This window comes from Dipodomys spectabilis, unplaced genomic scaffold (assembly GCF_019054845.1).
Source record: "Dipodomys spectabilis isolate Male_0828 unplaced genomic scaffold, ASM1905484v1 ptg000060l, whole genome shotgun sequence".
Classification (NCBI taxonomy): domain Eukaryota; kingdom Metazoa; phylum Chordata; class Mammalia; order Rodentia; family Heteromyidae; genus Dipodomys; species Dipodomys spectabilis.
This window is the reverse complement of record NW_024870737.1, coordinates 183,777-208,378: the sequence shown is the minus strand read 5'-3', so window position 1 is coordinate 208,378 and position 24,602 is coordinate 183,777. Positions and strand designations below refer to the sequence as shown.

At 43.8% G+C, this 24,602-nt stretch overlaps 1 protein-coding gene across 1 annotated transcript; it reads left to right on the top strand.

Annotated features, from left to right (window-relative positions):
• The first annotated feature begins 13,087 nt into the window (after positions 1–13,087).
• Positions 13,088–14,140, top strand: LOC122108475 (melanoma-associated antigen 10-like). The gene is given in 1 exon segment (XM_042680400.1): positions 13,088–14,140. A coding segment is annotated over 1 exon segment (1,053 nt).
• The last annotated feature ends 10,462 nt before the right edge of the window (positions 14,141–24,602 follow it).

The window sequence follows — 24,602 nt, the reverse complement described above, 5'->3', positions numbered from 1 at the left end:
TTCTTCTTTATTTTCCCTCCTGGGGGTCATGGACCTTTGTGGGAGCAAACCAAGCTAGGTTCAGCTGCGGTTGTAGGCAGAGCTTGGAGGTTTAACCCACTGGCTGTAGGAAAATTGGGGAGCATCTGTAAGTGCCTTTTGCCCACAATTTTAGGTTGTCTTGAGGGTATAGTTGTGGGGGTGCGGTTGGGAAGGGAGTGTGGGTAGGGTTCAGAAGGAGATGACAGGATAAGTAAAAAAGCACGGTTTCCCCAGTGGTGGTGGTAGTGGTGTGTGTGCATGCGTGCGTGCGTGCATGCGTGCGCGCGCGCGTGTGTGTGTGTGTGTGTGTGTGTGTGTGTGTGTGTGTGTGTGTGTGTGGCAGGGGGCAGGGCTGGGGGTGATGGGTTGGAGATTTCCCAGGTTCAGCCAGCCTCTCTGGAAAGATTAGAATTTTCTCTTGCCTGTATTTCTGTCCAGTCAGGAGTTAACGTGCTGTCAATTGCTGAATTGATCCCGTCACCATGTAAGTACTTGGTGAATAAGAAGTAGTTAGAAAAGTTCAGGCTGGCTGTTTCACCATCTGATCTAGAATTGCAGATGGACCACTATTGTGCATCTATATACTAATCCTTTCTATCTGTCTAGTGCATAGTAAGTGTCAACGAGCTCACTGACATCACATCGTTGGACCTGTGAGCCAGGGAAGACAAAGCACCTTGTCCCCAGTGTTCCAAGGAAAATGTGGAGCTTTTGTGCCATACTTGACGACACTTGCTCTTCCTCCTTATCCTCTTAACTCTCAGTTAAAGCATTCTCCTTCCTTCCCTCCCCTTTGCAAATGGGGTGCTCCAGCAGAGGCAGAGGCAGGCGTCCAACCTCATTCTGCAGCACCTGGAGCACCTCTTCTGGAAGAAACTGCTGACCAGCCACTGAGCATGAACTGAGCACGTGGAGAGTGTGGCCCCGCCTATCCAGCAGGGTCCCTAAGGGAAAGCAGGGTTAGACTGCACACCTGTTTGCAGCTGTGCAAAGCACTCAACCCATGTTCCCCTCTTCTCCCTAGGCAGCCTCTCCTGCAGCCCCTTATACCTCTGCCTTTCCATGCTTTCAATGTGCTTTTGTGTGTTTTGGTGTATATGTAGGGGTGCGTGTGTGTGCATTGAGAAAGGTCTACAGTACAGTCATTTAAGAAGCTAAATACTATGTCCATGTAAATCTATATTGATATGTATGGAAGCGTATCTACAATGTGTGCGTGTGTGTGTGTGCTCCCCTGTGAAACTGTGGCTTACGTATGTATATGCTTGTGTGTCCACACATGAATGTGAATGTATTCTGTGTTCGTGTGTATAATATTTTTATATCTGCATACCTGACTTTTTCAATTTTGAATGGGTGTGAAAGGAGGTACCTCTGAAATCAGATAGGTCTTCTGCTGGTAGCTCTTCCAGGACTACCAGAATTTCCATGGTCTGTCCCCATCATGAGGGAGCAGAACTTATTTGGCTGGACTGGTCAATAGTTTCTTTCCAGTTCACTTGTTCCAGAAAGCAGAGTTCCCTGGTTCCCATTCACTCCTTGCCTCTCCCTCTGCTCATCTGTGATGTCTCCCAGAGAAAGCCACAGACGAAGTGAATGTAGCCCTGAGAACAGTACTCTGTGGGAGGAAGTATCCAGTCCATAGCATGAGCTGTGAGTGCTGACCGTTTTGCCTGATTCTGGGAGGACGTGTTTTACAGTGGTAGTTTTGATGGGGAAGAGATCTTGGAAGGTGTGCTTGGAATTGAACTACATTAGGCAGCAAGACACAGGAAGGCTTCACAGTGCCGAGGAAGAGCAGAGAGGTCATTTGTAAATATCCACACAACTTGATAAATCTTTAAAAGACTATTTTGCCCTTACGTGCTGCAATGAGAGCAGTTGAACTCTACTGCAACTCATACTTTGTGAGGTTGTGTGTCCAAGTGATGTGGAGATTTGGCAATGGCATCTTTTCAGGAACTTGAATTTGGCTTTGGTCTTTCTAACTGGAAATTGCCACATCTCCTTTTGTTGTGTTGTGTGTGTCGTCTGTTGCCAGCATCCTCGTTGAGCCCCAGTCTCAGCTGTCCCCAAGCTCTTCTCCATCTGGCTGCCTACGGCCCTTCCCACATGTTCCCCAACAGTAGGTGTGCAGGGCATCTGGCCAGGTTCTCTTACATTCAGCCAATCAAAGAGTGCTTGGCAGTTTGAGCCTTGGGCAGACGGAAGACCTTGCTGAGTCTGGAAATAAGCAACCCAACGTTACCCCCTTTACCTTCTTTCCCTTCCTTTCCCCCCCCCAACTTTAACCTTTCCCACTCCCCTCTTCCCAAAGTATCCTTTTCTTTGGGGGATGTGTAAAGGATCTCTTACCAAATTCTTGCTCATTATGGGGTGCCTTTGCACCGGGTAACAGTCTGTTCCATCTTAATGGAGTTTGTTGAATGCATTGCTCCAATTCATGCCATCTTGTTAATAGCAAGGCTAAAAAGTCTCTGCATATTTAGAACTGAGTTTTGCTGAGACTGTGGCTATTCTAAGTGATAGTTCCTTACTTTGTATATACACCAGCTAACCCTTTGAGCTATTAACTACTGAATGCATTCGCTAAGCACTCCACCTGCATGATGCCCTATCATGGTAGTGAGCAGGAACTTTCCAGATACTCCACAACCCAGCATCAAAGAAAATTGTGACTTGTCCTACTGAAAGTGTAGTGTGTTTGTGTTTGTGTTTGTTGTTTAAAGTCCTATGATCAATGTGAAATCTATATTATCAGTATGAGGGTTTCATGGGAGGGAGGGAAAAAGGGAGGGAGGGAGGGAGGGAGGGAAAAAAGGGATGGAGGGAGGGAAAAAGGGAGGGAGGGAGGGAAAGGGTTTAAAGTATTTTCGTGATATACTTAAATTATAAAAAGAAACTTTGGACAGAGTCACCCCTGGATGTCTAGTTGTGTGAGACTTTGCAGCCACCAAGTTTTCAGAATACATCCTCAGGATCAGTAGTCATCAGTAATGTTTGAGGTGCTGGAATTTAGCACAACTGGCCATAGTGGCTGACATCAGGCTGTGTTGGAATTCTTCCAAAGACAACCAAGTCAGTAACGTTCTGGAAATAGATGGACTATGGTAAAATCATGCATGTGAGTCTTCAGCAGCAGTTGCACTGGACCCACACAGCAACAATCAAGAAAAAGGGGGTAATAGGAAGATTAGCTTTCTGGAAAACTAAACCTGGAAAGGGTACAGAGAAGCAGAGCCTCACAAGATGAATGGGTGTCATTTCTGTCCTTATTAAAGTACAGTCTTGCATGAAAAAGACCTTGACTAGTCCTGACATCCAGAAAGTAAAATATGAAGAAACATAAAAATATGCTTCTGAAAAATATGCTGAAATAAAGTGTTGTAAATAGCAAAAAGAAAAATAAAGCTCTATAGTAGCAAATACTCAGATGGATCGTTGTAATTCCTCTGTGTTTGACTGAGAGGTACTGCAGTGGGAATCTTGTGTTAGCCTCAAAGCCTCTGGTCTCTGTTGATCAGCCTGGTCCTCTCTCATACTCCAGGACACTTGAAACCATGGTTTTCAGGTGGAGAGGTCGCCAAATTATTGTTGAACACAAATGTTACATCCACATAGTATGTATATATAATTTTATATAGGATAATTCACACTGTTTCACAAGTCATTCTCAACCTTTTGAAGCAAAACATTCTTAAGACAGAGAAAGTCATTACAGTGCCAAAGTACAAGATGGACATTTACTTTCATTTGATGGGGTGGAAAGAGCAGAAAAGGCACTTGATAAAGAACAAATTTGTTTATAAATCTCCTTTGCCAATGTCGATGCTCAGGGCAGCAAACAAGAAAGCCCTGGGCATGGGAAGAGCACATGTTTGGGTTGAAAACATCTTCAGAGTCACATTGAAACATTCCCCGGATGGGGCAGAGGGGCCTTGTTTATGGCCCACACACACCATACATCTCCAGCATTTTAATGAAAACCTTAGACTTGCAAGAGGATCCCTAAGCTAGTGACTCTCCCTCCACAACTCCTTCTGGGCCAAAGTAGGCTAGCAGAGCTGTGCATACACACAAAAACTACTCTGCTAGATTGCCCATAGCTCTAAGCAAAGACCTACAGGATAGAAGAGTTTGGAAGGTACCTTTACTTCCCCAGGGTTCTGAGTTTTTAGCAGCTCAATGCAACATGCTTTGTTCTGGCCCTCCCTGGTCTCCTCATTAGACTCAGCCTCCCAACTCTACCCAACTCAAGGCCTCATTCTCTGAACAGAACCCCACTGAAGAGCCCATACTCCTGGTATCTCATGACACACTGTGATTGAAAGCCATTGCTGAGCAAGCTTTTGTGGTATGGTCAGTTCTATTTGACAGTCCCACATACTCCATTATGTTTATCAATGAGGTAGAACTCTTCCTTTCAACTCCCAACAGACTTCATGCCACTAAAAGTTTCCCTTGCCACAGAGGGCACAAGTACCTAGGGAAGGAGGAAATGGATCTGGAGTGTCCATTTTCCTACCGCAACTAGAACTTGCTGTGGTCTGCTGCCTCCTCTTTCTCCTGTGTGCATTTTTGCTGACAAGCCCACTTCACAAGATGGCCCAGGATCACCCATGGAGCTTAGAGCCCTTGAATTGACCTGGACTGCCAATTGCACAGTTACTTGCTGCTTGTATGACTGCATAACTATCCTAATGGGTTGGAATGAGAGGAAAAGGGTGTGATTCCTCCCTTCTCAGGCTTATTGATCCTCAAGGTATAGGAGCTTGTGCCACAGTCTCCCAGATTTTTAGCAAGGCCTGTCTTGCTAGCTTATCCCATCATGGGTCAGCTTCTTCTAAGCCCTGGCAGAATTTCCCAGGTATTACTTGGTACTTCCATGGTAATACTTATTTAATTCAGTTCTCTGCAAAGCTCGCCTCAGGAACAGAATCTCAAGGGAGAAAGAATGTTCCCAAGCCTCTTTCATTCTTCTTCCCCCATTCCCTACTTGATCCATACCATAGGCTCTGTAGAGAATACTAATAAGTGAGCTATGCACTAGTAGCTCTTATCTGTAATCCTATTCAGGTGGCTGAGACCTATAGGGAATATTGTAGTTCAAAACCAGTCCAGGCCAAAAAAAAAAAATGCGTGCTTGGGAAACTCCATCTTCAATTAACAAGCAAATATGGCTCCAGTGATAGAATACCACCATGAGCAAGCAAGCAGAGGGACAGTGTAAGGCCCTGAGGGCCCTGAGTTCACACACCAGTAGCAGTACATGTGTGCACACGGACACACACACACACACACACACACTTACAGAAATACATACATACATATATATATATATATATATATAAAACTTTATTTTGCCAGTCTCTATACTTTCTTGTGTGGTTGAAATTTTTTGATCATTTATTATATAGTGTCAGTATTTTGCTTTTTCATAAGGAGAGCCAACTATTTTTCTATAATTGCCCAAATGATTCTACTTTCCCCACTGTTCTATAGTTGTATCTTATTTTGAAAGGATCCTTTTTCAGGGCTCCATAGAAGTGTTCACACATAGGGTGTCTGCTCCATTGATCTCCTTGTGAACGTGGCACCCCTACCACAGAGTTAATTACTATCATATTTGAATAATTTTTATCTAATAAGGTAGTTCTTTCGGTCTTCTTCAAGTTAATACTTTCTTCCTCTTCTGTTACCTTCAGAGGCTATGCTTGTCTGTGCTTGACCCAGAGTATATATCCATTTAAATTCTGTTACCATTATTAAGTCAAGCACATAAATATACATGGTCACCCAGAAAAGACTTTAACTATTTTGTTTTATTGAAGTCAACCTGTAGATTAATGTAGGGGGAATTAACATGTTCACAGTATTGAATCTTCATGTGTGAGCCTATTATACATAATATTTATGTAGGTATTCATTAATTTACATAATTTATATTTATATTTTTCCATAAACATCCTTCAGCTAGCTGGGTGACATGACTTTATACCTACCTACTAAGGAGAAGAAATATGGAGATGGAAGTTTGAGACTAGCCCAGGCAAAAAGTCTTCAAGATACTATCTCAACCAATACCTGGGGTAGGTAGTGCACATCTGTCATACCAGCTATATGGAACGTTCCATTGGGATCCGGATGATGATTATAGTTTCAAGACAGAATGGAGTAAAAAAAAAACCACACCAAAACCTGATCTCAACATTTAAAAAAACCCTTGTCCTGGTGGGATACACTCGTCATCCCAGCTATGGTAGGGAAGCGTACGTTAGTGCAGGCCTATCGTGGCATAAACATGAAACTCTACCCCCAAAATAACAAGATGACGGAGGAGCTGAAACTTTGAAACTATTATAGGAAAGAATAGGAAAAAATGAAACTTTTTGGCATAGGCAGGAACTTCCTGAACAGAAATCTAGAAAGTCAGCAAATAGGAGAAAGGATTGACAAATGGGATTACATCAAGCTAAAAAGCTTCTGAAAATATTATCTACAGAATGGAAGAAAATCTTTGCTAGCTGTACATTCCATAAGGGACTAATAACCCAAATATAAAGGGAACTTGAAAACTAAATTACCAAAGAATTAGCCACTCAATTAACAAATGGGCAAATGAACTGAACAGACACTTCTAAAAATAAGTACAAATGTCCAATAAATGCTTTAAGAATACTCAACATCCCTAGCAATAAGGAAAAGCAAACTAAAACAGTATTGTGGTCTCACCTGCTTTATTCACAATGGCCATTATCAAATACAGAAATAATAATAAATTTGGTGAAGATATGGGAAAAGAGAAGCCCTAATACAATATTGGTAGCACTATAAAGTAGCACAACCACTACAGAAATCAGTATGAGGTTCCTCAAAAAAAAAAAAAAAAAACCACTAAAAATAGACTCCCCTACTACCCTACAATATTACTGTTGGGTATTCATCTGAAGGAATGTAAGTCCAACATGAAGCAGACATTTGCACCCTCATTTATTGCAGCACTATCACTATAGCCAAGCTGTGGAAACAGCCTAAGTGCTCTACAACTGATGAATGTATGAAGAAAATGGAAAATGTCATATATACATAGAATGCAAACTTACTTGGCTATAAAAAAGAATTATGTCATTTGCAGGGAAGTGGATAGATTGGTAAATCATCATATTAAACAAAATAAGCCTGTTCCAGAAGTACAAAGGTTACCTGTTTTCTCTCATATGTGGTTGTTAGACATATGTGTATGTTTATGTGTATGCATACACATAATTTGATTAGTACAGTATATGCATGTGTGCACAATTCACATACGCTTTTGAAAAAAAAAATCAGTGTTAAGGAGTTGAAAACTATCTAGTTCAGGGTGTTGGTAACCATAGAAGGAATGAAAGAATTGAGAAGGAAAAAGAGGACAAAAATAGCCAAAATATTTTGTGTATATGTGTGAAAAATGCAGCTAGGAAAATTGTTGAGACTGGTTTGGAAAGGGAGGAGGAAGTGGAAGAATGATGCAGGGGGTGAGTCTGATCAAGATGCATTGTATACATAAATGGACATGTTGAAATTAAATCCCTTTGTACCATTAGTTAATACTAATTTTAAAAACTAGCTGGGAGCCGGTGCCTCATGCTTGTAATCCTAGCTACTCAGGAGGCTGAGATTTGAGGATTGAGGTTCAAAGCCAGCACAGACAGGAAAGTCCGTGACTGTTATCTCCAAAAAACCACCAGAAAACCGGAAGTGGCACGGTTTTTCAGATAGAGTGCTTGCCTTGAGCTGAAGAGCTCAGGGACAGTGCCCAGGCCCAGAGTTCAAGCCCACGACTGAGAGGAAAAAAATTAATGAGCAGCCGTGTACAGTGGGTAATGCATTTTCTCAGTAGGCAGAGATCTGAGTATCATAGTTCAAAGCCAGCCCAAGAAGGAAAGTCCAAAAGAATGTTATCTGCAATTCAAATACCCCCAGAAAAAAAGAAAAAAAAGAAAAAGCTAGAAGTGGAACTGTGGCCCAAGGGGTAGAGTGCTAGACTTGAGAGAAAAAGCAAAAGGATCGTTCCCAGATCCTGAGTTCAAGTCTCAGTGTCTGTACAAAAGAAACAGAGGGGGCAGTAGAGAAGTCAGTAGAGAGGTAGAGTCCAGGCTCTTCCAGGACCAGGCTCGTCTAGAACCAAGATCTGGGTCCTGAGAAAGGAAGAAGGGCTACACTCCATCTGACAGAGGAGTCGTACACCTTCAGGAAATTGTAGGAGTTCAAGAGCAGCAACCTCATGCTCATAAAAGACGGGGTAGGGGGGCAGACAGGGCGGGGACAGCAAGCTCTTCCAACAACTAAGTTGATTATATTGAGAGAGGCGGAAGCAGCTCAGTAGGATTTCCTTAGGTCCCACCTCCCACGTGTCTCCAGATTGGGTGGCACCAGCCTTGGACAGGAAGTACGTCATCTTTCGTGGACCATCGCTGTACACCGAGAGGTAATGGCTTACTGCTTCGTGTTTTGTCTCTTTCTTCTTTGAGGGGAAAGTATTAGGGTTCAAATTTATGAACTCATGCTTGCTAACAGGTACTCTTGCCACTTGAGCCATACCCTAGCCCTGAGGTACCAGCTTAAGGTTAGGCAGAGCCAAATGGAGAAGGCTAGGCTCCAGGAGGCGTAGAAGAAATGGCGTAGACTGGACAGAGGAAGCTTTTCTGTATGAAGGAGTAGAAAAAAACAGCCTAGAGGAAGCCACTTCATTTAGCAGGTACTCAAATGATGCAAGTGTACCTTTGCTTTTAGGTCTACAGAAGAAAGAATCTTCTAGTCCAGCGAGCATCTGTCCCCGCCCCCACCCTCTTGTTAGACTTCCGCAAAGTGCTGAAGGTGAGTTCTAAGGTAATTAGTTCATGTCCTGTGAATGGTCTAGGTTAGAGCTGAGAAGAGGCAGAAGAATCCTCCTGCCATGTAGAGGGGCCCCAAAACCATGGCGCCACATGAAAGTGCCATTCCCCTAACTCCACACACCCCGTCTTCCGCCTCATGGAACCTTGGAGTCAAGAGCCTGCTCTGTGGTAAAGTGGAGCAGCTCAGCACTCTCTGAGGCATTGGTCATGTGGAGTGGTATGGGAAGGAGGGAATACTTCAGGGATTTTTTGTTGTTGTTGCTCATGGGACTTGAACTCAGGGCCTGGGCGCTATATTTTGGCCTTTTTTTTTTTTGTCGGTCGTAGGACTTGAACTCTGGGCCTGGGTGCTGTCCCTCAGCTCTTCAGCTCAAGGCAAACACTCTACCACTTGAGCCACACCAACACTTCCGGTTTTCTGGTGGTTTATTGGAGATAAGAGTCTCACAGGTGTTCCTGCCCGGGCTGGCTTTGAACCGCGATCCTCAGATCTCAGCCTCCTAAGTAGCTAAGATTGCAGGCATAAGCCACCAGTGTCCACCTGTATTTTGGCTTTTTAATGGGAGAGACTTGAGGATGTCTGAGTATTAGTGAAAAAGAAATGCAGTAGGTAAAAAAAAATTGGTGGTTCAAGAATAAGTAAATACAATGCCAGAAAATAAGAAATTGTCTTGAAGGTGACTCAATTGTACATGGGAATTTGACATGGCATGGATAGGGTTAAACTTCGATAAATCATGTGTTGTTTCTGAAGCAGACAGATTATATATATATAGAGAGAGAGGGAAATGATAGCTAGATAGACAGAGACAGACAGACAGACAGACAGATAGATAGATAGATAGATCAAACAGACAGATAGGTAGATAGATAGAACATCTCTTTATGGACTTATCTGTGCATATATATGTGAAGAGTGGACAAAGAAGATGTGTCCCCAAATAATCCACTTATACTTTTTTTTTTGTCAGTCATGGTGCTTGAACTCTGGGCCTGAGTGCTTTCCCTGTACTCTTCAGCTCAAAGCAAGCACTCTACTGCTTGAGCCACAGCACCACTTCTGGTTTTCTAGTGGTTTATTGGAGATACTCTCCCAGAGTTTCCTGCCTGGGCTGGCTTTGAACCATGATCCTCAGATCTCAGCCTCCTGAGCAGCTAGGATTACAGGCATGAGTCACTGGTGTCCAGCTCCACTTATACTCTTGTTAGTTCTGCATGCAGATGTATGGACATCTAGTCAGACAAGTGCTCACGCCACTTCCCAGCTATCTCCTTCTACCTCTAGAAGTCACAGCCTTGGACTGAGGTTAGAAGATACAGTTCAGGCTCTGCTTACAGTCAGAATGTTTCAGGAAAGATCAAGTGGACAAAAGGGAAGAAAGGGGACAGAGACCTCAACAGATCAGATCAGAGATGGATCATTGCTAAAGAGGGGCACCACATACCATCAAGCAAAGTCTGACATACAAGGGCACCGAAGGTGTAGAGTTGAGTCTAAGGGAGCTGTTGTGGCAGCTCCAGATCCCACACGTAGCAATGTACATTTTCAGGTAGGGCTGGGGTTGAGGTTTATTTTTTTGAGAACCACTCCAGGGTGGGGATTTCTTTTTTTTTTCTTTTTTCTTTTTCTTTTTTTTTTTTTTTTTTTGGTCGGTCATGGGGCTTGAACTCTGGGCCTGGGCACTGTCCCTCAGCAATTCAGCTCAAGGAGAGTGCTCTACCACTTGAGCCACAGTGCTACTTCTGGTTTTCTGAGTGGTATATTGGAGATAAGAGTCTCATGGACTTTTCTGCCTGGTCTGGCTTTGAACCACGATCCTCCGATCTCAGCTAGGATTACAGGCGTGAGCCACTGGCATCTGCCTTCAGGTCGGGGATGTCTGAGAATAGGTCCTGAGAATGGACTGGGAGGGAAGGAGGTCAGTAAGCTATATTGGTTGATGAGGGCAGTGCACATTGCCATAAGAGAGGACAATCTGGAAAAATGGAAAGATCTTCACAAACCTACAGTAAGTCTGCTCTTTCTTGCATTTTCCAGGCAAGGTGACTACATGTCTAATCACCTAATTTCGTCATTGGGAGTTAGCAAAGAAGTGAGGGATTTGGACACACATCACAGGGCCTAGATTAAGAGAAAGAAGATCTTAGGCTGCAGAACAAGGGAGACCCCATGGCATCCTGCCCTCGCACCAGTCCAGGAAGGCCTCAGGCAGGGTGAGCAGATGGATGATGGGTGACTTCTGCATGTTTGTCTGAGAGACGATGAGGATTGGCAGAAATAGCACTACCTTAGCATTGGGAGAAGTTCAGGTCTTGTCAATGATTAGACACTAGACAGACATGAGAGGCCCAGAATGCACAGCTTCAGCTCTGCCCTAGCTATCAGACTGAATGAGCTATGTTTTCCATCCAGCTCTGCAATCCAAAATAGGATTCAAGTCACTGAAGGGTGGGGCTCCTTTTCAAGTCTAAGAGAGATTTAAGAAAGAGTAACAGAGCATATTACACTTTGAATCAAACGAGGACCTCTACCAGGACCTCTGGAGCCAGGAGCCCCTGTGTAGAGTGACCACATTCTTAGCACCTTCACTTCTGCATCTGGGATGTTAGGGAGGGGTACACGTTGCTGTGAGTAATGTGGCCTCTGGTCTTCAGGGCCCTGAGCATGTACAAAGAAGATCCATAATTTTCCCAAGACATGAGAAACCTGACCCTTCTATCAGCCCTGGGTGGCTCTGACCAAGACCTTGGGAAAAAGAGATGCTGCTCTGGCTTCCGACTCAGGGTTGGAGTGGGAGTCAGTGAGACAGGGTCCTTGGCCAGTAAGATAGACATGTGGTTAGTACAGGAAAAGGGTCCAGGGCTGCTGAGAAGTAAACATGAAAACCTTGGGGACATTGCAGACATTCCAGACACAAGGGCCCCTGAAACCTGCCACTTCTGTCAGCCTTGGGAAAGTGGTGCCAGTATGTGTACATGAGCTGTAGCCTCACTACTATCTCCTAAGTTTCAGGGAGGTGAGATTTTGAGGTGAGAAGAGCCATCAGAACAAAAACAAAGGAGCACCAACTGGTCAGCAGAGAGGTGCCAGGATCTCTCAGAAGTAAGGGTGAGGAGAAATGGAACCCTTCACTAAAACACAGAAGACGCCAATACCAACCTACACTTCCATCAGCTATTGAATAATGTAGGGGCTGTAGTTAGGTTGGCTTTCTATCTCTTCCTCTTCTAACATTGCACCCACACAAACACACAAATACACACACACACACACACACACACGGCTTTGGCTGAAGTGGCCTAAAGTCATCAGAGGGGAACTGTAGACCCTGCCTTTTATCAAGACAAAAAGCAAGCAGTTATTCTACCTATGTGGCCCACATTAAATTTGGACATCTGTGGCTGTCGCCCCTGGGTAGATGTAGGCAGATGTGAAGCCCCTCACTGCTGTTGTTGTATTCCACCTCAAGGAGCTAGACCTCTGTTTTGAGAGGTTGCCTCAAGCCATCAGAGGGGTGGTACCTGAGCTTTTCCAGGGGAAAGTTGAGGATCAAAATAAACACAAAATGGACCTCACAGAGTCCAGGCCATCTGTTGTCCTTGCAAGCTGCAACTTGAAGAAAAGAAGGAGGGAGATGAAGTGGCACTGTAGCTCAAGCGGTAGAGTGCTCTCCTTGAGCTGAAGAGTGTAGGGACAGTGCCAAAGCCCAGAGCTCAAGCTCTATGACCGACCGAAAAAAAAAAAAAAAAGACAGGGAGAAGGAGGGAGGGAGAGAGAGATGAAGGGAGGAAAATGATTCTCAGTGTCTACTTTAGTAGCTCTAGGGTCTAGAAGTTCAGAGTAAGATCTGAGGCAATGTTCTTATAGGCCACACAGCTGGCACCCAGCGAGAGTCAAAAGTCAAGGGGAAGTGACTACTCCGAATATGGACTGATGGTTCCACTTATCCCAGAACACAGGAAACCCCCACATTGCAGCCCCAGAACTTCAAGCTCTGGGAGCTACCTGCCCCACGAGGAGCCACCAGGAAACCAGGAGCCTGCCCCCCCAAAAAAAAACACCAGCAATAAAGCATTTGCTAGAACACCAAGGGTGGAGTTCTAGGCCGTGTCCACTCACGTGCTCCCTCTCTCCCCAGGTCTGGGAGTCCGCATCACCAAGTTCTTGCCTGGTGTGTCCAACGACAGCCATGATGCCTTATCATCAGAGGAGCAGGCAGGGCGAGCGTGAGGAAGACTCTCAGGACCAGAGAGAGGCGCGGCAGGGCCTGGTGGGTAGGTCCCCAGTCCTGGTGGCTGAGGAGGAGGAGGCCACTGCCACTGCCTCTTCCTCCAGTTCTGCTGTGATCCCAGGCACTCCAAGGGTGGTGCCTGTTAATGGGGTACCAAGGGCTCCCCAGAGTCCTCCAAGGGCCTCCCTTCCCCCCAGTACCCTGGTCTCCATTCCATGGAGCCACTTTGATCAGGGCTCCAGATGCCCTCAGGGTAACCTGGCAGACCCTGTGGCCTTGCTGAGAGAGAGATTAAGTGCCAAGGTAGTTAACTTGGTACACTTCCTGCTCTTCAAGTATCAAATGAAAAGGTCTACCACCAAAGCTGAAATCCTGAATCGGATCATCAGATGTCACCGGGATTATTTCCCTGTCATCTTCAGTAGTGCTCAGAAATGCTTGGAGCTGGTCTTCGGCATTGATATGAAAGAAGTGGGGCCCTATAACGAGTCGTACATCCTGGTCACTTCCTTGGGGCTCACCTATGATGGGCTACAAACGGATGTCCAGGGAGTGCCCAAGACGGGCCTCCTAATCATGATCCTGGCCATCATCTTCATGAATGGCAACCGCATACCTGAAGAGGTATTCTGGGAATATATGGCTATGTTAGGGATGAATGATGGGGAGCACTTTATCTGTGGGAACCCCAGAAGTCTCATCACTGGAGAATTCGTGCAGGAGCAGTACTTGGAGTACCGACACGTACCCAACACTGTTCCTGCTCGCTACGAGTTCCTGTGGGGCCCGAGAGCCCATGCAGAAACCAGCAAGATGAAAGTCCTCCTGTTCTATTCCAAGATCAGTGGGAGTGATCCCACATCCTATCCAGTCCTATACGAAGAGGCATTGAGGGAAGACGAAGAGAGACAATAAGCCTACATTCTGCTCACTTACTCTTCCCTCTGCCTTCCAAATGATGCTACTGGTATGGCCAAAACAGAACTTCTTCTATCCACAAGGAAGTTCTGAGGCAAGTATTTCCCTGTTTGAAGATGGCCATCTATTGTTTGCAGTAGTACGCAGAATGTATGAGGGTAAGGGAAATAGAGTTACTAACATCTTTATCTCCTGTTGTTTAATACATATGACTTGGAACTTTTTAAACCTTCTGTTCTTTTTGGTATTTTGCTGTGTTTCTCCTTTTCATTACAGTCTTAGGAAATAGAGGTAAAAGTAAGAAATCAAAAACTCGGTTTTCATACTCTTTTTCTAACTACTGTTGTTCTGTAAATTCTTCCTGTGTGTGTACAAGTCCTGAGGCTTGAACTTGGCCTGGGTGTTATTCCTTAGCTTCTTTTGCTATAGGCTAGCACTCTACCACTTGAGACACAGTTCCATTTTTGGTAGTTAATCAGTGGTATGAATCTCACGGAATTTTACCCTTTAAATACTGTTGTTCTGTAAAATTTGTGTGTGTGTGTGTGTGTGTGTGTGTGTGTTTCTGTGTGCGTGCTTATGAGTATGTACTATGTGGCAGTCCTGGATCTTGAATTCAAAGCCCAGATGCTGTGCTTGTTTTTCTCAAGGGTAGTGCTCTACCACTTGAGCCACAGCTCCACTTCTGGCATTGTGATGGTGATAACAATCTCATGGACTTTCCCTTAAACCGTAATCCTTAGATCTCAGCTCCTGAGAAGCTGGGATTGCAGGGTTGAGACAACAGTGCCTGACTGGTGTAAATTTGAAATGCATGTGTTAGCCTCAGTTTGCTTTACTATTTGAGTGTGTATAAGAAATTTGCTAATAAAAAATTTAAAAAATAATAAAATATCTAATAATTTCTAATAATAGAATGGCTGGGATGGTCTGCCTTGGGCTTGACAGCATGAGAAACTGCTCTGAGCCGTTTCTGATGGGTGCATAAAGTTGAAAGGGGCCTCTGCTGTGTGTGGGGGATGGCTGGGGGGATAGAAGGGGACCCTGTGCTCTTTTCCCAGTGAGGTTGAACACAGTGCAAAAACCAGGTAATTTATCCTCATTATCCCCTAAGAGATAAATGAGTCTCCTATGAAGTGAGGCTCAGAAGCCACTGGCTATATAATCTTTTCCTTGCAGTGGTGGTACCAGAACACACAGCATTAAAATGGCATTGCAATTAGGTGATCTCCAATATAATTTGGGCAACTGTACACAAGAGATATTTGAGGTGTGGGGAGAAGAATGAAAAGAAGGTGCTATCATGTGTATGTATAGGGAGATTGGTCCTGATATACTGATACCGAGAGAGGGCTGCACCATTAAGAAAGATAGGACCCCGCAGGAGACCATTGGAGTCATTTCTCATAAGAGGAATTTGTGTAATTCCTGTGGGACTGTTCTCCCCAGAGCTTGTTATAGAAGAGTGAACCTGGTTCCAAGTCACTCTGGCTCCTGCCTTGCCATGTGGTTTTCACCCTCTTACACTTCCACTACCATATCAGCTAACATGCACTTCTCACCACAGTTGATACCTCTAAAAATATGACATAAATAAACCTCTCTGTATAGATTCCTCTCATTTAGAAACTGTTCTGTAATAACAATGGAAAATTTAGACCAAAAGTTCCAGATGGAATAGTAGCTAGGAGGGAGGGAATGGAGAACTTGCAACTGAACTTAAATTCTCAGAGCTCTGAGTTACCTCCGGATGGAGAAGGCTCCAAGAAATGAAATAACATCCTCTGGGAAGAATATTTTCATGAATTGTATCTATAAAGCAACATTTTTTGTTGAATTGCTACTCTCTGTACTATTGTGATAACCAGGCTCTGCATGTGTCACAGACATTCCAACAATCCTACAGGATAGCACTTACCAAAACTGGTTTTCAAATGAAGAACCTGAGGTTCATTGGGCTTGATAGTATTCCCATAACCACATGGCTAATATGTCAGAGAACTGGGGTAAGATCCCTATTACTATGAGCAGAAATGTGTTAGCCCTAAAACTCAAATGTTCAAGTCTTAGCCCTTAGCACCTTAGAATGTGTTTGTAGGTGAAGATGGGGTCTTTAAAAAGGGAACCAAGGTAAAATGAAGTCTTTAGTGCAGGCTCTAGTTCAATGGGGCCTATTTTGGGTTTTCTTGTAAAAAAGAGGAAATTGGGGCACAGATACATGCCCAGAGTTGAGACCACGTGAAGAAACAGAAGAAGGTTATCTGTAACAATAGGGACTTCCGTTTGGTAACAACCAAATTTACCAACACTTGATGATCATCTAGGATTGCCAGCCTGCACAGTGTGAGTTTCTGCTGTTGAAGCCATCCAGTCTGTGTGGACCTTTTGCAAAGTAATACATACACATGCTCTGAATTCATCTAGAGCCCACACCATGCCCATTCCTCCCAACCCATGTCTTATAATTACTTTTCTTATCCTACCTCCACAATGTCTCTCAAGCAACAAAAAGAATGATCTTGTAATCAAATTACTAAAAGTAAGCCTAAAGAACAGTTTCAAATTTTTAAAGTCACTCCTCTGGCAGCTGTCATGCCCTGCCCCCACCCGCCATCATCCCCATTCTGCACAAAGTAGCCAACTCAGAGCTCAACACCCAACACCCACCATGTCCTGACAGGGACAGAAGTCAGGAAAAACTGAGAAGGGGGAAATGAAAGAAAACATCAGCCAATTGGTCCAGGCCAACTTACAAGCTTACTGTATCGCCACGGGTAGCCACCACCAAGGGCAAATTCTTGGATCCTTCTATAACCCAAAGCAACCCTCCTACAAGCCACTACCCAAGGGAGGGTCTGGCTTGTTTCAAACAAACCAATCACCATCTGACAAATTGGAAAGAGCTCCCCCTTACAATACAAAATAGCTGGTCCCCTGACCACAAGGTGGATAATTGATTTCTGGTCCCACTGCTCCCTCTCCTAAATGGCCTTTACTTTCTCTTTTCTGAAAAAAAAAAAAAAAAAAAAAAAAACCTCTTACAGCTGTAAAAAAATTTTAAATATTGGTTTAAAAAATCATAAACATGTTGAAATAGAACCACAAAAAATAAGCAACAAAAGCAAAAAGGGTTAGAGTGATGGGTGAAGGTAAGGCCTCTGAAGCCCAGTTCAAATCATAGTTCTGAAAAAAAGGTTTTATTTTGAAATAACTAGATTTAAAGAAAGTTGATTTTATTTTTTCCAATGAAGCTATAAAGAGAAGTTCTAGCCTGCATCCAGTTTCATCCAGGAGTTAACGTAGTACCATGCTGAAAACCAAGAAACAAACATTGTATAGTTCTGTCAGTTTATCAGAAATGTAGCTTTATATAACCACCATCACAATAAAGATGCAGTCCAGATACAGAATTGTTCCATCTCTTTTGTATCATATTCATCCTTCTTTCCCCTACTATTCCTAACCCCTGGAAACCAATCATTTCTTTTTCATTTCACAATTTAGGGGTTTAGGGGTTTTTTTAGGAGGGGGATACCATTCTTGGGTTTGAACTTAGGGCCTCAGTGCTGTCTATAAACTTTATTTGCTCAACGCTAGTGTTCTATTACTTGAGCTACAGCACCACTTCCAGCTTTTTGGTAGTTTATTGGAGATAAGTCTCACTGACTTTTCTGCCAGAGCTGGCTTAAACCACAGTCTTTGGATCTCAGCTTTCTGAACAGCTAGGAATACAGGCATGAGCCACTAGTACTCAAAGACAACCTTATTATTTTAACAGTATTTAACACACAAATTATACAGCTTAGGATTTTTGGAGATGGAATTTTTCACTCAATACAATGCCCTTGATGCCCACATAAAATTACTGTGTATGTCAATAGTATGCTCCCTTTTCATGCTGACTCTTCTAGATCCCCAACTTCATGACAAATGCCTTTGTATAGCCAAATGAGATCAAAACCTAAACTCATTCCTTGGTCTCTGCTGGCTAGAGTTATATATTTTGCTGTGATATTTGGCTAGAGTACAACAATTATTGTCTAAAAGTGTGCTATCTTGCAGATCCTTTCCAGGTCCTTTGAATAGAGAGCAGAGTTTTTGCTCTAACTTTTTCATCTGTGCAAAATTTCCAGGTTGCACTGCTTCATCTTGAAGTCTGGGAAATACAAGGCAAAAATAAAAACCAGGAAACCCTCTACCATGACATTTCTTATCACTAGATATGCTGCCTTCTTCATATTGTTCAGTCTTCCCATGCTTAGTTTGTATTCAGTGTTCAGGCTGTTTAATTGTACATACTAAGAAGAATAGGAGAAAGTACTTCTCCAGTCTGGCACCACTGGCTCACATCTGTAGTCCTAGCTACTCAAGAGGCTAAGATCTGAGGATCACAGTTCAAAGCCAGCTGAGCAAGAAAGTCCATGAGACTCTTATCTCCAATGAACCACCAAAAAAGCTAGGATAGTTGTGGCCCAAATAGTAGAGCAGTGGCCTTGAGCAACAAAGCTCAAGGACAGCACCCAGGCCCTGAGTTCAAGTCCCAGGACCAGCAAAATAGAGAGGGGAAATAGAGAGAGAGTCAGGGAAGAAAGGAAGGAAGGAAGGAAGGGAGGGAGGGAGGGAGGGAGAGAGGAAGGAAGGAGGGAAGGACGGAGGGAGGGAGGGAGGGAGGGGAAGGAAAGAAAAAGAAAGGAGAGAAGGAGGGAGGAAGTGAGGGAGGGAGGAGAAAACTACTCTAGCTTCCTGGAGGCAGAAGTGAGATTTTTAAACAGTACTAAACCAAATTTTACGTCTTAATAATTATCAAGACCAAATTCGAGCATTTCTAAGTAATTACAGTGATTAAAAACTCTCCCTAAGTTTTTGTCTATTCAACAGTATATATTCTTGCAGAAAACAATTTTTAAAGCTCTATTGAGGTATATTTGATATATAAATTTTATAAGCTTTAACACATCTATATTCAGGGAAAATTTCACTACAATAAAAACAGTGAACAGATCCATCATATACAATAGTTTTTTCTCAGCCCTTTATAATTCCTCTAGAAAGTTATCTACTAATCTGTCTCCTTTTGCCATGAATATTTTTAGTCATGGAGCTTGAACTTAGGTCCTGGGCACTGTTCTAGAGCTTTTTGTGCTCAAGGCTAGTGCTCTATCACTTTGAGCCACAGCACCAACTCAGTTTTCTGGTGGTCAGAAATGTATTCATGGTGGCTGGGAAGGTGGCTCAGTGGTAGAATGCTTGCCTTGCATGCATGAGGTCCTGGGTTCGATTCCTAAGCACCACATAGGCAAAAAGAAAAAAGCCGGAAGTGGCACTGTGCCTCAAGTGGTAGAGTGCTAGCCTTGAACTGAAGAGCTGAGGGACAGTGCCCTGGCCCAGAGTTCAGGCCCCACAACCGGACCCAAAAAATAAAAAAAAATAAAGAAATGTACTCATTACTTTGTTCCTTTAATTGTAACCCCTCTGTATGGTATTTTCACAATTAAAAAAATTATTTTTGGGGGGGGTCGCCACCCCCCAAAGTTGTAAAGTTCGTTTTTCAACATAACGGCTTGCACATCTCATTGTTGCAATGGGTCCACCTGTATTCTTGCATCACAAAGTAGTTTCGTGTTTCATAGTTTTAAGAACTGCCAAATTTGCCAGGTGTGATGATACATACCTGTAATCCCAGCAGTCAGGAGACAGAATCAGACAGGTTGCAAGTTAAAAGCCAGGTTGGCCTACAAATCAATTTTGATGTCAGCATGGGCTACATTGGGAGACTGTCTCAAAAAGGAGCTGTCAAACCAATCTGAAAAGTTTTTGGAAAGTTGCAGGGCTGGGAAGGTGGCTTAGTAGTAGACAGCTCACCTAGCATGTATGAAGCCCGGGATTTGATTCCTCAGTACCACATACACAGAAAAAGCCAGAAGTGGTGCTGTGGCTCAAGTGGTAGAGTGCTAGCCTTGAACAAAAGAAGCTCAGGGACAGTGCTCAGGCCCTGAGTTCAAGTCCTAAGACTGGCAAAAAGAAAAAAGAAAAGTAGTTGCAGTATTTTATGTCCTAAGTACTTATAAAAATTCTAGTAGTCCAAATGTATACCAACACTTGGCATGGCCCATTATCCTGATACATGAGCTGTTGTTCCTCAACTGTGGTTTTGACCTTCATTTCTGAACTGACTAGTGAGCTCTTTTTCTTGTGACTATCATGTGTTTCTGGACAATAAAAAAAAAAACAAAAAAACCCAAAGTTTTATGGTTTTCAGTGGACATATTGGTCATGTGTTTTGTATATCCTTATGTATTTCATATTTTCTTTTTTATTGTGAAAATACTGTACAGAGGGGTTACAATTACATGGGCAGGATAATGCGTACATTTCTTATCAAGCATTGGAGCCTCCTTCTTTGTTTTCCCTTCCCATCCCTTCCCATCCTCCCCCTGCCCCCGCCACCAAATCCTCCTTCCCTTCCCCCCCCACTAAAGTTGTAAAGTTCATTTTTTGACATAACATCTTGGACATCTCATTGTTGCAATGGGTCCACCTGTATCCCTGTTTTAATGATTTGTTTTTTTCCCTTCCCCTTCACAAATTATACCAACATTAAATATAGTGAAAGCAGGGGTTATATATCATGGGGGAGAGACATACAAAGCAACAAAGAAATCATCTTATAAATGCATTAGAAACAATTGCATGAAAGAAAAATAACATTTGAACACATATCTTAGGGTTCATTTCCCTAACATCAATTTATCTCACCTTTTCTGCTTCACTCAGACATATACTACTTGTTGCAAATAAGGGAAACCATGGGGCCTATGTTTCTTTGGCCCTGGCTTACTTCACTTAATATAATTTTTTCCAAGCCTTTCCATTTCCTAACAAATGGGGCAATGTCATTCTTTCTGATGGAGGCATAGAATTCCATTGTTTATATATACATTTTCTTGATCCATTCATCTACTGAGGGGCATCTGGGTTGATTCCATATCTTAGCTATAGTAAATAAGGCTGCAATAAACATTGTTGTGCTGGTAGCTTTAGTGTGGTCTTGTTTATGATCATTTGGGTAGTATTTCATATTTTCTAAAGGTATTTTCAATTCATTATTATCACTGCTTCCCAAGTCATGATCTCCCCACTCTTACATTGAGGTTTCCTACAGCACAATCCCACCACATGAATTTCTGCCTTCTCTCCCTACACTGTTAAAAGCCAAGTCTGAGTTGTTACTGAGGTAAGTGAGCATTGAGGATTGTAATAAGACTCAGGCACCAGAGGAACAAGTCTATTCACCGAAGTTTGACAGTTTTGGGCAATGGGTTTTAGTTTGGAAAACAAATCCCAAGGGTCAGCTGTAGACCCCAAGAGAGGGAGAGGGTGGGTTGTGAAAGTTTCCTGCTGGTCACCAGGAAGTGTGTCCTTAAGACGTTGGAGAGAAATTTATCGGAGGCAAGCGGGATGATCACGTGTCCGCGAGATGAACTGTGGTCACGTGACCATGGCGCCATGCCGCCTGGGCGATGACGAATTGTGCAGAGGAGAGAAGGTGCAGTTGGGAGGTCGTGTCTGGGAATGGACACGGGCGGTGAGGAGGGGAGGGTGGCAGGAGATTTGGAAGGATGTTTGGGCGTGCTAGAGCAAAGGCCCCCTTGCTGGGACACCTTGGCCTCCCCTCCCTGAGTGGTCTGGGCCGCGGTGCTTTGTGACACCTGAGTCCCGCCCCTGGGCGGGGCGGGGCGGGGCTTAGTGAGCGTACAATGCGTAAGGGCGGGGCCACGCTTTATCCATGGGGCGGAGCTGAGTTCAGGGCAGTCGGTTAAGTTCAGGGCAGCCAGACAGCCACATTATTAGCGTACAGTAAAATGGGAAACATAGGAAGAAAAGAACCAACACCAAGCCCAGACATGGAAATACCTATGGAAGAGAAGAAGAAGACTAGGACCATTTTAAAACACAGACACAAACTCAAGATGAGTTGACCCATCCAAGATACTCTTCTTCCCTTGATTTTCCTTCCCAGAATTCCTGCCCTTTCTTCACCTGCCACCAGCCCTTCCCACAAACCCCTGTCCCCATGGTCCCTGCCTTCTTCATGCTTTCTGTAACCTCCTTTTATGCTTCCAGCTGCCAAACAAAAGAATGAAAGTACCCAAAACTCATCATGGAAAATCAAAGAAAAAGTCATCCTCTGCCACTCAAAAGAATTCTTTCAAAGCTAATACAAGGAAACGACCAGCACAAGGCAACCATTATGATCGGAAAAATGTGAAGCACCATCACCATGGGCCAAAGTGAAGCCAGCAGAGGAAGATTGATTCACCAAGCTCAAGCAATGAGCTGGATGCCCATTAGCACTAGCAGCAAGGCCAGAGACCTCACATCTGAGTGAGTGTGCCCATAGGCCTCTCCCGTTAACTGGTCAACCATGTACGTTAGTTTAACTAACTGGTACACAATTTTAAAAATAAACTGACCTCTTGGATGATGATTGTGTATGTGCTTTGTGATAGCCTGGAGAAGAAGGAGGGGAAGGGAAGGGATGGATGTTTGGTGAGGGAGGTGTGAAGTGAGAGGGACATATTCACAGTGAACCAGACACAGAAGACAAGCACTGGTTCAGACCCCAACCCCAACACCAAAGATAGATTTCTCCCTTGACATTTTATCCCAAAGGATAAAAGGAAAAGGACTGGGTTTTTCTACGTGTGTGTGTGTGTGTGTGTGTGTGTGTGTGTATGTGAAAAGGGACCAGATAAAAGTGAGACGTGGGGGGCTGGGAAGGTGGCTTAATGGTAGAGTGCTTGCCTAGCATGCATGAAGCCCTGGGTTCAATTCCTCAGTACCATATAAACAGAGAAAGCCAGAAGTGACACTGTGGCTCAAGTAGTACAGCACTAGCCTTGAGCAAAAGAAGCTCAGAGACAGTGCCTAGACCCTGAGTTCAAGCCCCAGAACTGGCAAGAAAGAAAAAGAAAAATACATATGTGCCTATGGTGACAAATACTCCCCCAAAATAACACAAAGTCAAGTGCTTTGCATATCCCTTTAAAATTTTAACTCCTAGTGTATCCTAACAAATATCCTGGTAACTTTCCTTGATAACCTTATTAGGGAAGTAATTGATGTTCAAAATTAGTTATTTGGGGGAGGCGGGGGGGCGGAAGATGGGAGGGGAGATGGGAAGGGATGGGAAGGGGAAACAAAGGAGGAGGCTACAATGCTTGATAAGAAATGTGTGCTCATTACCTTGCCCATGTAATTGTAACCCCTCTGTACAGTATTTTCACAATAAAAAAAAATTATTTACTTTAAGTATCTGGTTTGTGTTTGAATTGATTACATTGCTGTCCACTTGCCTCAGAGTTGACTGAGATATCCAAGGTAACAGATGCTCAAATCACAACATAGAACGCAATAAAGAACACAAGAAAGCTTCTAGCAACTCAATAACTGAATCCACACATGAAATGGCAGATAATTTGAAATTTTTCCCCTCCAAAAGATTCCTGGTGGCTCAGGCTTGTAATCCTACATACTCAGGAGGCTGAGATCTGAGGTTGCAGTTCAAAGCCAGCCAGAGCAGGACGTTTTACGCCCCCTCCCCTCCCCATAGTACTGACCAGTCCCTTCCCCCTCTTCTGCTGACACCGAATTTGTTCAGCTTTGGGAGTAGAGATGTTCCTTGTGCTCTCAGTAACTATGGAAATCCCAGGGTTTCCCTAGCAACACTTCTACTTGGGTCTTGTTGCTAGGGAACGCTGGGATTTCCCAGACTGCCAGATGAACAAGAGTGCTGTAGCTCCAGGGCAGAATCAGGAACTGAGTTGCGGGTCTGAGCCACAGGGAATGGATAGCTAGCTCCCTTTGACTCCAATCCATTCAGAGTGCCCAGAGCCATGTTAAAGAGAAATGGCTGCACACTGAGAAAGGACATCTGTAGGGAGGGCTGAGGAACGAATGCTGACTTAGATAAGCAAACTAATAATAAAAGTCCAAATGAACCCAAAGGCTAAACTAAAGACAGTAAACTTTAAGATATTCCTTATCTTCAAGTCCAGGATAACTGTGTATCAAGTGCTTTTGCCAGACTTATCGCACAGTACACACCTGTTCAGTTTCAAGAACAAGTCCAACATTAGACCCAAGGCTGGATTCAGGGGTGTACAACCTAGGTAGTCACACAGCATCCCACACTTTGTTCCTTAGTACCTAATTGATTTTAGGGCAACAGGAAAATCCATGTGCAACACTCCACACACATTTAATGAGGCCCTGCTTGTCAGAACCTAGTTGTCCAAATTCATATGGCAAAGTCTTTATCCCCAGCGCTACAGAATGTAACTGTATTTAGCGATAGGATATTTAAAGAAGTTAACTAAGAAGTAACTAAACAGCCAGGCGCTGGGGACTCATGCCTGTTATCCTAGCTCCTCAGGAGGCTAAGATCTGAGGATTGTGGTTCAAAGCCAGCCCAGGCAGGAAAGCCCCTGAGACTCACCCCTAATAAACCACTCAGAAAACTGGAAGTGGTGCTGTGGCTCAAGTGGTAGAACAC